Source organism: Carettochelys insculpta, chromosome 4, assembly GCF_033958435.1.
Source record: "Carettochelys insculpta isolate YL-2023 chromosome 4, ASM3395843v1, whole genome shotgun sequence".
In the NCBI taxonomy this organism is placed as follows: domain Eukaryota; kingdom Metazoa; phylum Chordata; order Testudines; family Carettochelyidae; genus Carettochelys; species Carettochelys insculpta.
The window spans coordinates 18,822,600-18,838,376 of NC_134140.1; the positions used below are offsets into that span (position 1 = coordinate 18,822,600).

The following is a 15,777-nucleotide window of genomic DNA, read 5'->3' on the forward strand; positions in this document are numbered from 1 at the left end:
AAACCCAATACTTCTCCACTAGCCTTTTTAATGTGCCAGAAAGGAAAATAGCTCAATTGCCAAATCTCAGCTCATAGTTCCCCTAGCAACTCCATAACATACTGAATGATACTGACACAAACTGAAGCAGAGAAGACTCAGAGTTTCAAACAAAAAAACTTCAAACTTTGTAACTAAATAGAGATAACTACAATTCATCAAGAATAACTGTTACCACTGTGAGATTTTTCACATTTTCCAAGGTGTGCAAAATAAACTTTTTTTGCCTTGTGCATAATCATGCAATAAAGATTTTTAAGAAATCTGTATGTCACAAACTGCTGACTCTAATCAGAACTTCCTCCATAGGAGGAGTGGGAAACCCCCTGCCTGCAGTCCAGATCTGGACTGCAGCTTGTCTGGATGGAGACTCCGAGGTTTGGGGCTCCCTCAAAGGAATCCAGCCCACAATAGGGTGGAAGTTTTGGAGCCCTGAGCCTTGCAGGCCAGATCAGGCAAGCCACGGTCCAGATCCAGACTGCAGACTCTGCCAACGTTCAGGGAGCAGGAAGCAGATGGAGGCTTCATACCAGAATTCTGGCCAATCAGAGCAGTGGAGAGCAGTGCCTGGGAGCAGCGGGAGGGGGCAAAGAGCCGTGTACATCCAGAGATGTTGGAAAGATTAAGCTGCACTCATGTCACCCAGAACCCACACCCCCAGTCAGCTCCTGTGCCCCCTCCCATCCAGAACCCCATCTCATTCTCTTCCTGCAACTTCCTCCCCACCCACACCCTATTTTTCTCCCTCCCTTCCAGACCCCACATCCAAACCCTCCTGCATCCTTCCTCTCACCCAGACTCCTTGCCTGCTCCTGCACTCCCTCCCACCCAGATTCCACACCCACAACCCACTCCGGAACCCCCCTCTGGCCCAGAACACCCACTCCTAGTCCACTCTACACCCTGCCCCTCACTTCTCACTTCTGTGCCTCCCTCCCCCATCCCAATTCACAGGCTTGTTTTCCCATATTCTTTTCCTTTTCATCTGCTACCTCTTTGTTACTTTTCATCTGTAAATCAGTCAGCTGTCAAAGAAAAGCCAACAAAAGGAGTGGCCATCAAAAGGTATTGTACCACTTGCAGAAGATAAAAAAAACTCTCAGCCATTGTGAGTAATCATTTGGTCAGTAATAAATCATGCCCCTTAAGGACATCTGAAAACACTCTGATTCAAGCCCTCAGATCAAGTTCCTCGCCAGTCAGTATATGTGTACCCCAATCTCAAACCAAAGGAAACTATCAATATCCATACTGCAATATTAACCCAAAAATTAGATCTAGTCTGTGACCAGCCTTAGGAAAAACACCCTGTACCCATCTAGACAGACCAATGGTTGGCATGGGAATCATAGCATTCTTAATTGACCCAAAAGAATTACCAGCTGTGTGGATTTCTGAAATCCTCAAGCACTATTCTATGTTGACTGAAGGCCTCTCTGTACAAGCAGCACCATTACAGCCTCTCTCCTTAAGTGAGTCAGTCTGTACACCCTTCAATGTATTCACTCTTGGTTCTACATTCCATGAGTTTTGTTTTGAACCTAACAAGAAATTCACCTAGAACCTCTATGTTTCACCTTGTTTTGCAACAATATTTTACAAAACCACAAAAATTAGCCAAATTCCCGAATTTATTGATCCTTATCAGAGCTTAACAAAATTCTAAATCAGGCAAGTTTCTTGCATTTCTTAAAGCGCTAGCGTGAACATTTTCTTAATTATATAGAACTAACCTGATTTGAGCTCAGCTGTGAAGAACCATCATGAAATATCATAGTAACCACCAGAGCTATTGCCTCTTGTATAGCTGTGATTAACTGGCTTTTTTCTTTTTGTTTCAAATTTCTTATATCACAAATTGTTTTTTCAGGTGATTCTATTTGTTCAGAAGCCCAGTCACACTTGGTTTTATGTGAATTAACATCTTGCTTTACTGGTAACCATTGGGCTGTCTTGCTTGAGCAACAAGTGGATATATCCTGCTTCCTTTTAAAAGTGATTTTATTTTTTTCAGTATCCTTGCTTTTCTTTCTTTTTACTGAAGAAGAGTTTCTCTCTATATAGTCCCATTTGGGTAGGTCTATATCCTGGTGGTTAATCAAACTGTTCACACCAGAAGAGGGAAATACTGATTTCACCATCTTAGTGGCTTGATTATAGACCATTTTGTTCATGAGTTCCGTGCTGGCTAGCTGACCACATTTTTCTGTAGTGGTGGTAGACATATTTAACGATACAGCTACAAAATCGTGAATCTCCTGGAAGAATCAAAATCTTTTTAGTGCATAAATTCTTCCCCCCTTATTTTAGGTAAGAAAATTAAACCAAATATCAATTTAACATTTTCTGAAATGCTATTCAAAATGACTTGCGAAGAAAAAACCACAATAATAGTCTTATTTTCGTTTTAAAATAATATGCTGCATGTTATGAGTACTATTAAGATAGAAAGATTCAGTTTAACAAGACTGTATAACACTCAGAAATACTATAAAGACTAAACATGCACCCTTTAAAATCACTCGGATCCTTTATATTATTTGTAATAAAAATTCTTTCAATTGTTGCTATTGGGGTCATATTTAAGTGAAGAACAGGCCTCCTGGAAAGTGCAAAATTAACAGCCAACTGACTGCAAAACCAGTAGGCATGGCGGCTACCCAACCTTCTCCATTATCCACACCAAAGTGCTTTATCCATGACATGGAAAGACAGTTTTCATAGATGAAATGGAAGCTTATTTTTTCATGCCCTTTCAATCTTTCCCCTAATTTATTAAGCAGGGTACCAAAAACATGACAAATTTCTCCTTCCTCAGACAATTCCTCAGGCTTTCTTTCTTCACAGTTATAAAACCATACTATTGGATTCTCTAGCCTGAGCCTATATACTTTGAGATCAAGCTGATAGCCAAATATAATTAATATAAAAATCTGCCTTCCTGTATGTGGCTTGGCTGCTATCAATATAGCTAATGGTTCCGATAGTATCTGGTTAGGAAAGAAGACAAACAAAATTATTCTTAATTTAATAGTGGGAGGAGCGGGGGGGGCCCAATAAAGAATTTGCCCTAACTTTGGCAATACCAGCATTCCCAATTACAGGTGCTGATACTAAGAGTTCTGGGGCAGTGGTGCTCCTGTACATCCTGGCTTGAAGTGACTTCCATTATATAAAGGAATAGTTCCTTGCACCTCCACGATAAAAATTGTTTCAGCACTCCTGTTTGCAACACATCACTGCTAAGGCTGAGAGAGAGAGAGAGAGATCACACAAATTCTGTGTGTCTACCAGACTGCGCATGCTTCACCCTACAGAGCATAGAAATATAGGGCTGGAAGGGACCTCAGGAGGTCAGCAAGTCCAGCCCCCTGCTTCAAGTAGATTCAACCCCAATCAAGTCATCCCAGACAGGACTTTGTCAACCCAGGACTTAACCTCTAGGGATGGAGATTCCATCAACTCTCTAGGCAACACATGCCAGTGCTTCACCATCCTGGTGAAGTAGTTTTTCCTAATATCCAGACTACTCCTCTCCTTCTACAACTTCAGACTGTTGCTCCTTGTTCTGCCATCTGTAACCATTGAAAACAGTTTCTCTCCCTCCTCTTTAGAGCTTCCCTTCAGGGAGTTGAAGGCTGCTATTAAATCACCCCTCAGTCTTCTCTTCTGCAAACTTAACAAGCCCAAATCCCTCAACCTCTCCTCATAGGTCATGTGCTCTAGCCCCTTAATCATTTTTGTTGCCCTCCGCTGAACCTGCTCCAGCACATCCACATCCTTTCTCCACCGAGGGGCCCAAATCTGGACACAATACTCCAGATGTGGCCTCACCAGTGCCGAATAGAAGGAAAAAACAACTTTTCTAGATCTGCTTGAAATGCTCCTCCTAATGCAATGCAATATGCCACTAGCCCTCTTGGTTACAAGGACACACTGTTTACTCATATAAAGAAGTTACTCACCTCTGTGCAATAATGATGATTCTTTGAGATGTAGGTGCTGTGCCAACCACCACTGGCTCCAGCTATGCAGCAGCATCCAGACCTGTGCTGACTTTGTTTAATCTCAGAGGAATGTACGAGGGTATGAAGAAGGCATTAGGACCCACCCAGAACAAGATGGCACCTCTGAAATCCAAATCTGGTGAAGTCATCACTGACAAAGCCAAACAGATGGAGCGCTGGGTTGAGCACTACTCCGAGCTGTACTCATGTGAGAATGTTGTGGTTGATGCAGCCCTCGATGCCGTTGAGCTCCTACCAGTAATGGACGAACTGGATCAGGAACCGACTGTGGATGAACTGAAGAGAGCCATCGACCGCATTGCAGCAGGAAAGGCCCCTGGCCGGGATGGTATACCACCAGAGGTAATCAATCATGAGCTACTGTGCCTGTGCTGGAAAGAGGGTGAGGTTCCAAAGGATATGCGCAACGCTAACATTGTAACGTTGTATAAGAACAAAGGAGACAGAAGCGACTGCAACAACTACTGTGGAATCTCCCTCCTAAGCGTCACTGGTAAACTGTTCGCTCGCGTCATCCTTGGCAGACTCCAGAAGATTGCTGAGAGGGTGTACCCTGAATCGCAGTGCGGATTCCGCGCAGAGAGGTCTACCATTGACATGGTCTTCTCTCTAAGGCAGCTGCAGGAGAAGTGCAGGGAGCAGAGGAAGCCACTCTACATAGCCTTCATCGACCTGACCAAGGCCTTTGACTTGGTCAGCAGGGATGGTCTGTTCAAACTGCTCCACAAGATAGGCTGTCCTCCATGGTTACTCAAGATGATCTAGTCGTTCCACTAAGACGTGAGAGGAACCATCCAATATGACGGCACATTATCAGATGCTTTCAGAATCAGGAGCGGTGTCAAACAAGCATGCGTGCTTGCTCCGACGTTGTTCAGGATCTTCTTCGCACTCCTCCTGAAGCATGCCTTTGGATCTTCAACAGTGGGCATCTTGCTGCACACAAGATCTGATGGCAAACTGTTTAATCTTGCAAGGCTGAAAGCTAAGTCTAAGGTGTGGGAAGTCCTCATCAGAGACATGCTGTTCGCAGACTATGCTGCTGTAGTGTCTCACACAGAAGACCAGCTTCAAAAACTGCTGGATCAGTTCTCCAAAGCATGCAAGGACTTTGGGCTTACCATCAGCCTAAAGAAGACAAACATATTTGGTCAAGATGTTGCTGAATCCCCATCAATCATCATTGACAACTATACGTTAGAGGTCGTCCACGAGTTCGTTTACCTCGGGTCCACCATCACTGACACCCTGTTGTTGGACACTGAGCTAAATAAGAGGATCGGAAAAGCGTCCACAACTCTGTTCAGACTCAGCAAGAGAGTGTGGAATAACACCAAGCTGTACACTCACACCAAAATGCAAGTCTACAGAGCCTGCATCTTCAGAACCCTCCTTTATGGCAGCGAGACTTGGACCCTGTATGCCCGCCAGGAAAAGAGGCTGAACGTCTTCCACTTGCGCTGCCTCAGGCGCATCCTTGGAATATCATGGAAGGACAGAGGGACCAACACCGCCGTCCTCGAGCAAGCTGAAATCCCAACCATGCACACTCTCCTCAGGCAGCGTCGGCTCCGCTGGCTTGGCCACGTCCACGGGATGAATGATGGAAGGATTCCAAAAGACATCCTGTATGGTGAGCTAGCCTCTGGCAAAAGACCTCCTGGACGCCCCCAGTTGCACTACAGAGAGGTCTGCAAGAGAGACCTCAGAGAGGTAGACATCGAGCTGGACAACTGGGAAGAACTAAGCAGACAACCACAGCAGATGGAGGCAGGGGTTACACAAGGGCCTTCAGAAGAGCGAGATGAGGATCAGACAGCTAGCAGAGGAGAAACGAGTGCACAGAAAGCACACTAAGGACTTGCCAGACACCCACCACATCTGCAAGAGATGCAGCAAGGACTGTCACTCATGTGGGTCTTCACAGTCACAGTAGATGCTGTAAATGAAGTCCTCAATTGAAACTATAAAGGGCGCGATCCATAGTCTATGCAGACTGAAGGATGCCTACTACTACACTGAGATGTGCCCCCGTGGTGCTCCACCTTAGGTGTCAGGCTTGCCCTGGCACCGCAGCTGAGAGATCTTGATAGCTGTTTTCAGCTGGACCACACGTGTGAACTCCGGTGCACCGTTTCATGCTTTAACACATGCACAGTCCAGTCTCAGCCAGTTCCTCTAAACCATTTTGAATCTGAAACAGAAAAGCACAGAGAAGAATCTGAAGCAGGGAGGAAGGGTAGGTGGTGGAGCACTCACAGGGACACATTTTGAAGAGTTATCGTTACTGCATGAAGGTGAATAACTTCTTTTTCTTCTTTCAGTGTCCCCGTGGGTGCTCCACCTTAGGTGACTGAGTAGTAATACTCCCTACCCCAAACAAACAAGGAGGTGGATACTGGATTCAAGTCTTTTCCAGGACAGACAGAACCACTGTGGACAAGGAGATATCCTCAGTCATCTGTCGGTAGACAGTGTAGTGCCTGACGAATGTGTCGTAGGATGCCCAGGTCACTGCCCTGATGTTGCAAAGTGGGACTCCTCTGAAGAACACCATCAACGCTGCCATCGCTCTGGTCAAGTGTGCTCTCAGTTGGCACAGTAAGGACACGCTCTGCAGGGAGTAGCAAGTCGTAATGCAGGATGTGATAAGGTTAGAGTGTCTCTGTGAAGATGTCACTTCGCCTTGAGAGTGACAGGCTACAGACACCATCAGACTCTCAGGCCTCCAAAAGGGTTTGGTTCTGTCAATGTAGAAGGCTAGAGCCCTTCTGACATCCAACGAGTGCAAGTGCACCTCATGTGTCAAGGCACATGTTTGGGATAAAATGCAGGCAGCACTATTGACTCATTAATGTGGAATTCCAAAGTGACCTTGGGGGTGAATCAGGGATGTGATCTGAGTATCACCCCATTCTTGTGAAAGATTGTACATGGGGGGATTGCTATGAGGGCAGACAGCTCACTCACTCTTGGGGCAAATGTAAATTGCCAGGAGGAACACAGTCTTTAACGTTAGCAGTCCGAGTTGGGCTGTGGTCATAGGCTTGAACGGGCTTCTCATCAGTGCCTGTAGGACCAAGTCTAAATTACATGGGGGTGCAACAGGCCACCTTGGTGTGCACATGTTAGCCAGCTCTTTAAGGAAACGTGCTGTAATTGGGTGAGCAAAGACTGGTGTGCTGTCATTTTGTGCCTGAATGCTGATATGGAAGCCAGGTGCACTTTTAAAGATGCCGGTGCTAAATCTTGTTGTTTTAGGTCCAGCAAGTAGTCCAGAATACAATGGAGCTGTGCTTCACTTGGAGACAGTTGCCTGGAGGAGCACCACACAATGAATCGCTTCCATTTAGAAAGGTAAGTCTTATGTGTATTTTGCCATCTGCTCTGCATAAGGACCACTTTTACTTGATCCGAGCAGAGGTCCTCAGCACCGTCAAACCAACAATGAGCCAGGCCACGAGGTGAAGAGTGCAAGGTTGTGGGTGCACAAACACCCCTTGATTCTGAGTTAATAGATCTACAGGACAAGGCTGGAGCCATGGTATGTGCAGCTACATCCTGAGCAGGCCAGGGAACCAGTGCTGACATGTCCATGAAGGTGCTATCAGTATGAGCTTGGCTCTGTCCCTGTTTACTTTCTCCAGCATTCTGGAAATTAGCACTGTTGGGGGAGAAAGAGTAGCAGACCTCTCCAGCTGATCAAGAATGTGCCGCCCAGGGAGTTTGGCCCCAGGTGCACTCTGGAGCAATGTCATTTTCATTGGCAATTCAGATGAGTAGCAAATAAGTCTATAACCAGGAATCACCATTGTTGGAACACAGGGAGAAGAATGTCGCGGCAGACCTCCCATTCATGGGCTGGAGTGAAGCATCTGCTCAAGTCGTCTGCTTCCATATTGTTGATGCCTGGTAAGTATGAAGCTACCAGTATTATGTCATTGTGAATGCACCAGTTCCATAGACGAATCACCTCTGCACAGAGAGACTGGGAGCATGCTCCTACTTGGCGATTGATGTAATCCATTGTAGCCATGTTATCTGAGTATCTTGACAGGCATGCCGCGAATGCATGGCAGAAAGTGTCTGCAAGCGTTGCACATCACTCTGAGTTCCAGAGTTATGTGGAGAGATGCCTGTGTAGTGGACCATCGACCTTGTACGGACTGGCCATTGAGGTGGGCTCCTCAACCCAGTTGGGAAGTGTCTGTCTTTATGAGTACAGTGGACTGTGGCTGATGAAATGGAATGCCCACTAGCAGACTGTCTGGTATCATTCACCACTGCAAGGACTGGAGTACATTGTTTGGCACTGTGACCCATTTGTGAAGATTGTGATTTGTGGGTCTGCACACGGTTACCATCCAATGCTGGATTCATCAAAACCGCAGGTGTGCATTTTGAACCACATAAGTAGTGGCAGCCATGTGCCCAATGAGTTTCAAGCAAGTTATAATCTGCACTGTCGGGCTCATAGAGACCGTGTGGATGATGTCTCAAATAGCATGATGATTCTGGAGCAGAAGGAACGCACAAGCAGCGATGGAATCTAGTCTCGCACTGATACACTCTATGTTATGAGTGGGTTCCAGCGTCTATTTCTGTTCATTCACGATGAGGCCCAAAGAAAGAAGGGTGGCCTTTGTAACCTGAATCATAATGTCAACCTCTGCCCAGAATGACCCTTTTATGAGAAAATTGTCCAGGTACAGGAAGACGATGACAGCTAGCTATCGAAGGTGTACCACAACCACCGTGAGGGTCTTAGAGAATACCCTGGGGGTCGTGGCAAGGCCGAAGGGCAAGACCCAGTATTGCAAATGTTCCTCGCCCACCACGAACAGTAGCAATTGTGTGTGAGCAGGATGGATGGTTATATCAAAGTAGGCATCTTGTAGGTCAAGAGCCGCAAACCAATCCCCGTGATCTAGCGCAGAAATTATGGAGGTCAATATCACCATTTTGAAGCGTTGTTTTCAGAGGTGGAGGTTCAATTTTCAAAGGTCCAGAATGGGCCTCCAACCCCCGGATTTCTTTTGGATGAGGAAGTATCAGGAATAGAAGCCTCTCCCTCTGAACTCGCCTAGAAACTGGTTCCACCACCCCTATGGCGAAGAGGTGATCCACCTCTTGTCAAAGCATAGTCTCATGAGAAGGGTCCCTGAAGAGGGATGGCTAGGTGAGGTGGTGGGTGGAATGGCTTGAAAAGGGATGATGTAACCTCAAGACACTATTTCTAACACCCTCTGTCTGGTGTTACTCTGGACCATTGATGGAGGCATGGTCACAAGCAGCACTGAAACAACTTTGGGAAAGGAGATGTGACTATTGCATGAATGGGGACGTGGCTCTCGACGACACCATTAAACTTGCTGACTCATTTGCTCCTGTTGGCCACAAGGCTGGTTATTCCTATGCCTCGGTGGTCTCTGAGGAGACCTAGACTGATTATATTGCCTCAGTTGGTACTGCCTCTGGAACAGTCAGGGGTATCTTCTGTGATACAGGCCGAATCATCTGTGCAGAGTTCTGAGGATAGTACAAGAGTCCTTGCTGGAGTGTAGCACCATATCCGTAGATTTGGCGAAAAGTTTTTGGTTATCAACAGGCAAGTCCTCTACTTTTCTCTGGAGCTCCTTAGGGGGTGCCCAAAGTTTGAAGCCAAGATGCCCTCCTCATAACTATAGCCATGGCCATAGATCAAGCCGCTGTGTCAGCTACATCAAGGGCAATCTGGATGCTGGTCCTGGAGGCAACATAGTTTTCCTGGGCAACAGCTTTCAACAGCGGCTTCTTAGAGTCAGGTAAATACTCCATTAGCAATGCTAGCTTAGAGTAGTTATCAAAGCTGTGGTTCAACAGATGAGCTGCATAATTGGCCATTCACAACAGAAGCACGGAAGAAGAACAAATCTTATGGCCAAAAAGGTCAAGATGCTGAGAGGACTTCGCCATCAGCGAGTTCGGCTAGGGGTGGGTGAATAAGTACTCCATACCCGCAGATGGGGCAATGTATTTCTTATCAGCCCTTTTGCTGGCAGTGGTAGTGGAGGCTGGTGTCTGCCATAACTTGTCAACTGTTTCCAAAATGGCCTCACCCACAGGGGTAGCAATCTTTGAAGAAATGGGGGGTTTCAGGTTCTTTAACAAGCTTTGCTTCCTTTGTTGGATTTCTGCCAGTTTAACACCTTGAGTACTGTCCACTCTATGGAATAAGTCCTGAAACTCCCCGAGATCATCAGGGGGAGATGTATCGCCAGGAATAACAGCCTTGTCAGGTGAAGATGAAGACATATCAGTTGGCGATGACAGCCTAGGAGTGGCATCAGTATCAGAAAAACGGGCCTCCTCTTTGGCTGACTGAGGTGGAAGAGATGGAAGCCGAGACTCTAATGGTGGCGGAGGTAATGGAGATGGGCTGGGAGACCAGGGTGCCATAGAGTACCTTTCTGGTGACTCCCGTCATTTGTGTATGTCTTGTTCTTGAGGATAATGTGTCTCATAGTCCCAGGATCGAGCGGAAGAATGGTGATGATGCCTCACAGGCAAATAGCAACTATATGGGAAGTGGCAGGTACAGCCTTGCCTGTGTGAAGAGTAAGACTGAGCACCTGGACAAGGGAGGTGGTGATATGGAGGAGTAGCTACTTTGGTGCCTCTGTGATTCGACCTTGTACAAGGAAGGAGTTTGTGGCTTTAAAAATGGTGATGGCGACTTTGATCTGTGATGAGATGACGAGGGACGCAGGAACGGTGATGGAATCGAATACCTTCTTGGGGAAATCTGCAAGGTAACAGAAACAGGCAGTGACAATGAGTGGTGCAGTGAAGGTTCAGGAGTGCCCCTGTGCTTCAACTGAGACTTAGCTTTAATGTGCTTAGGGTCTGTGTCTGCAGTTTTAGTTAAGTTAACTTCCCACACATCCACAAAGCCTGTTACCTCATCATAGAAGCTAACCAGATTGGTCAGGCATGACTTGCCCTTGATGAATCCATGTTGACTACTTTTGATCACATTCCCCTCTTCCAAGTGCTCCAAAATGGATTCCCGGAGGATCCCCTCCATTATTTTCCCAGGAACTGACGTGAGGCTGACCGGTCTATAGTTCTCTGGATTGTCCTCCTTTCCTTTTTCCAAGATGGGCATCACATTTGCCTTTTTCCAGTCATCCAGGATCTCCCCCAATCTCCAAGAGTCTTCAAAGATAATGGCCAAAGGCTTGGCAATGACATCTGCCAATTTCCTCAGCACCCTTGAGTGCATTAAATCCAGACCCACGGATCTGTGCACATCTAGGCTACGTCTACACGTGCACCCAACTTCGAAATAGCTTATTTCGATGTTGCGACATCGAAATAGGCTATTTCGATGAATAACGTCTACACGTCCTCCAGGGCTGGCAACGTCGATGTTCAACTTCGACGTTGCTCAGCCCAACATCGAAATAGGCACAGCGAGGGAACGTCTACACGCCAAAGTAGCACACATCGAAATAAGGGAGCCAGGCACAGCTGCAGACAGGGTCACGGGGCGGACTCAACAGCAAGTCGCTCCCTTAAAGGGCCCCTCCCAGACACACTTTCATTAAACAGTGCAAGATACACAGAGCCAACAACTAGTTGCAGACCCTGTATATGCAGCACGGACCCCCAGCTGCAGCAGCAGCAGCCAGAAGCCCTGGGCTAAGGGCTGCTGCCCACGGTGACCACAGAGCCCCGCAAGGGCTGGAGAGAGAGTATCTCTCAACCCCCCAGCTGATGGCCGCCATGGAGGACCCCGCTATTTCGATGTTGCGGGACGCGGATCGTCTACACGTCCCTACTTCGATGTTGAACGTCGAAGTAGGGCGCTATTCCCATCCGCTCATAGGGTTAGCGACTTCGACGTCTCGCCGCCTAACGTCGATTTCAACTTCGAAATAGCGTCCAACACGTGTAGACGTGACGGGCGCTATTTCGAAGTTACTGCCGCTACTTCGAAGTAGCGTGCACGTGTAGACGCAGCCCTAGTGTTCTAGGTAACTCTTAACTCCTTCCTTCCCCACCGAGGGCTGCCCTCCATCCTCCCGTACTGCTTTGTCTAGCATCATACTGTGGGAGCTGTCCATGTCCATGAAGACTGTGGCAAAAAAAGCATTGAGTACTTCAGCTTTTCCGACATTATCTGTCACTAGGTTACCTCTCTCATCCAGTAATGGCTCCATACCTTCCCTGACAACCCTCTTATTGTTAGCATGCCTTATCTCTAAAGAACTGTCAGGACTAAACAGAACTTCAGTTGCACCTGTTGCTTCCTCCTGACAGGCATCAGAACCAAAAGCAAGGAAACTATCCTTTGCACTCAACACCTGCTTACCAGAGCTCAAACATATGGAGGAACAGGAACAATATGCATTAGGTGCAAAAAGATGAAAAATGGGAGTAGGCTGGCAGAAGTTAGAAAAGGAGGGAAAACACGAAGAGGAATCAAGCTAGTTGATACAAATATAGGAACCAACGAAAGTGACAGAAGCCAAAATAACAGAATAATAGAATGATACCCAAATATTCAATCAGCTGATGCAGTGAATTCTACTGCCAAACAGCAAAGAGGGTCCTATATTTTTTGTACATGTAAAATTGAATTATAACGCAGAAAGTTTCACTCTAAGAACTAACAAGAAGTCCTGTGGCACCTTATAGACTAACAGGTATTTTGGAGCATAAGCTTTCATGGGCAAAGACCCGCTTCATCAGATGAATGAGTTGGTGGGTTCCAGAGGAGGGTTTAAATGTAAGTGCTTAAACCCTCCTCTGTAACATCCCACTTATGCATCTGACAAAGCTGGTCTTTGCCCACGAAAGCTCATGCTCCAAAACATTTATCATTCTATAAAGGTGCCACAGGACTTCTTGTTTTTTTTGAAGATACAGACTAACTCAGCTACTGTACATGACAGCTCGCCTGTAAAGGCTCAAAGGCAGAAGAGAGAAAATGATTAATTTACTATTTTTAAGATGTTATTTTGGAAGTAAAAGAGATTTGACTCATGATATCTGAACACCTGGGGCTGGCAATACTGTAATCCAGATTGATCCAGGCTATGACTCTCAGGATAGAAAACATTCTTCCTGGGTTCAGGAAGCACCAGCTGGGGACACATTTTTTCCTTCTCTACTCATTATAGTAGTTCTTTTGCTAGTTAGAATATGCTTCTCTGTATGTGCATATTTTGAAGGTGGAACAGGGTTGACTACATTTGCACATTATATCCTTTACCACTCATTTCCAATGGGTCACTACAACTATCCCCAGGAGCTATAGAGAAGCAAGGTAAAAATCATCCCCATATTACACTAGAGGTGGAAAGAAATGGCACCTCAAAAGTAATAGTAGCTCCTTCCTGGAGAAGAAGTTAGAGACAACTTGGGAGTCACTGGAGTGAGCTGACCAGGAGACAGAACTGGAGCCAAGCCTCCCTCTACCAAGTGGATGAAAAATGTATGACAGAAAGCAGAGGAAAGAGGTCTATTATCCAAATGGGTGACTAATGATACACACATACACATGCAGTTTATAGTAATAAAATTTAACAAATATATTTTTGAACTTTTTCCTTTTGTTTTACAGTATACCCACCTTTTCATTTTCCAAAGTTCTTTTCCTTTCCCTGCATTTACACTCATTCATCTTCTCAGAATTACCTTTAAAAAAAGGGCGGGGGGGTCATTTTTATATACTATCACCAGACATGGTAGCAGTACTTATGGCTAAGATCTCCTAAAACTTTCCTTTATAAGACCTTAGTTTCAATTTGTTTTAACCTCACTAAACTTCAAGCATGTGCACTTAAATTGTTCCTGCCAGTTGCATGCTTCTGGATGTTTTATTTTGTTTTTTTAAAGATTGTGTTAAAATGATTGGGGTGTTTCCTATGATAATTATAGGGAAAATTTTCCCACGGTAAAATATCTTGCACAACTTTTGCCGAGATGCCTTTTTACGTTGCTGTAAGAGCTTGACATTTAGCAGGAGTCAGATCCCGATGTTAAGGATATGTACTTCCCCATTCCTCTGAAAAATCCACTCATCTTTGAGCAAGGTGTAAGCATCTAAAAAATTACAGTTGACATAATTCTAACTCCTGGAGGCCAACAACATTATTTTCAAAGTTATTGTCACCAAGACTCCACTTGTGCACACAAATCCTGTGTATCCACCGGACTGCATGCTTCACCCTACAAACTGCATGAGCATGCCTTATCCCTAAAGAGCTGCTAGGACTAAGCAGAACTTCAATTACAACTGATCCTTCCTCCAGACAGGCATCGGAACCAAAAGCAAGGAACCTTTCCTTTGCACTCAACACCTGCTTACCAGAGCTTCAACAGGTGGAGGAACAAAAACTATCTGCATCAAGTGCAAAGGGATGAAAAGCAGGGGTAGGCTGGCAGAAGTTAGAACAGGTGGGCAAACAGGGAGAGGAATCAAGGTAGTTGGTATGAAGACAGGAATCAAGGAAGGTGATAGATGCCAAAACAATAGGATCAAAAGGAAGGTGGGGACAAGCCTAAGTGGGGAATAGGGACAGAACATTATAAATCTTTTACAGAACATTCCTCTTCATAACCTGGAATTAAAACTGGTATTCCAGCGTCTCAGCATTATTTTGCTGTCTTGTAAATAGACATGAAACCCATAGGCAAAGTGTATGTGCCACCCCTTCTAGTTGACGGTCTACTCAAAGAGTAACAACTTACTTCTGTTACCAGCTACAGCCTGAAACTCTCTAATTGGGATTCTCAACTGGCAACATCCGTAATCTGGCATGCTTTTAGTTAGCCAGATGACCACTTACCATGGGCACGGCCAAGTTTCCCGTGATCCCATAAAGTTTGCTTACAGCCACCAATCCTGACTCTCAGTGTTGTGTGCTGTTACTTAGCTGCAATTTACCCCTAAATGCCTTCTAAGAGCACAGTAAGGAGTAGAAGTGTTGTTAATGTGCTAGACAACATTGTGGCCTGGTAAATTGTCTCATTTGGCACAGGTCAGGTTCCGAGGGTGCCAGTGTACTTCACTAGCTCAAGTGACAGAGGTATGTCTTGTATTTCTAAATAGCCCAACCCTACTAGTGATCCATGTGGGGATCAGTATCACTTCACATATGGAATTTGGGAGGTGTCAGTTTGCTGAACTAAATGCTGTTTCAAAAAAAGTTATTGGCAGAATCAACATGGACCAATGGAATTTCTCAGTTAAGTAACCCCATAACTTCAGAGTACCATATTAAACAATTCCATAATTTCACAGAAAGTTCTGGGTAGAACCCTATTGATTTTGGGGGGAGGGGAAGATAATCAGAAAACAAGCACACACAGAACCCCTTGTATCTACTTAGCTCATTTAACAGTTTTAACCAACTGAATAGCTAACCTAGCTTAAAACCACTCTGACATTCCATCTCCATTTCACCTATTATGAGGAGAGATTCATACTGGGACTTTTCAGCTTGGAAAAAAAAAAGACAACTAATGGTATATGATATGAAAAAAGACAACTAATGGTCTATTATAGATAGATCTATAAAATCATGACTGGTGTGAAAAAAGTGAACAAAGAAGAGTTATTTACTTCTTACCATAACACAAAAACTAGGGTGTCACCAAACGAAATTACTATGTAGCAGGGCTTAAAACAAACAAAAGGAAGTACTTCTTCACACTATTC

General features: G+C 45.3%; 1 protein-coding gene across 1 annotated transcript in view; it reads right to left on the reverse strand.

Annotated features, from left to right (window-relative positions):
* POLN (DNA polymerase nu) overlaps positions 1 to 2,264 on the reverse strand; it is a 155,324-nt gene extending 153,060 nt beyond the window's left edge. The window contains exon 1 of the mRNA XM_074992092.1: positions 1,773 to 2,264. Within this exon, the coding sequence (XP_074848193.1) occupies positions 1,773 to 2,264 (492 nt within the window). The remainder of the gene's footprint in view (positions 1 to 1,772) is intronic.
* Positions 2,265 to 15,777: the final 13,513 nt, after the last annotated feature.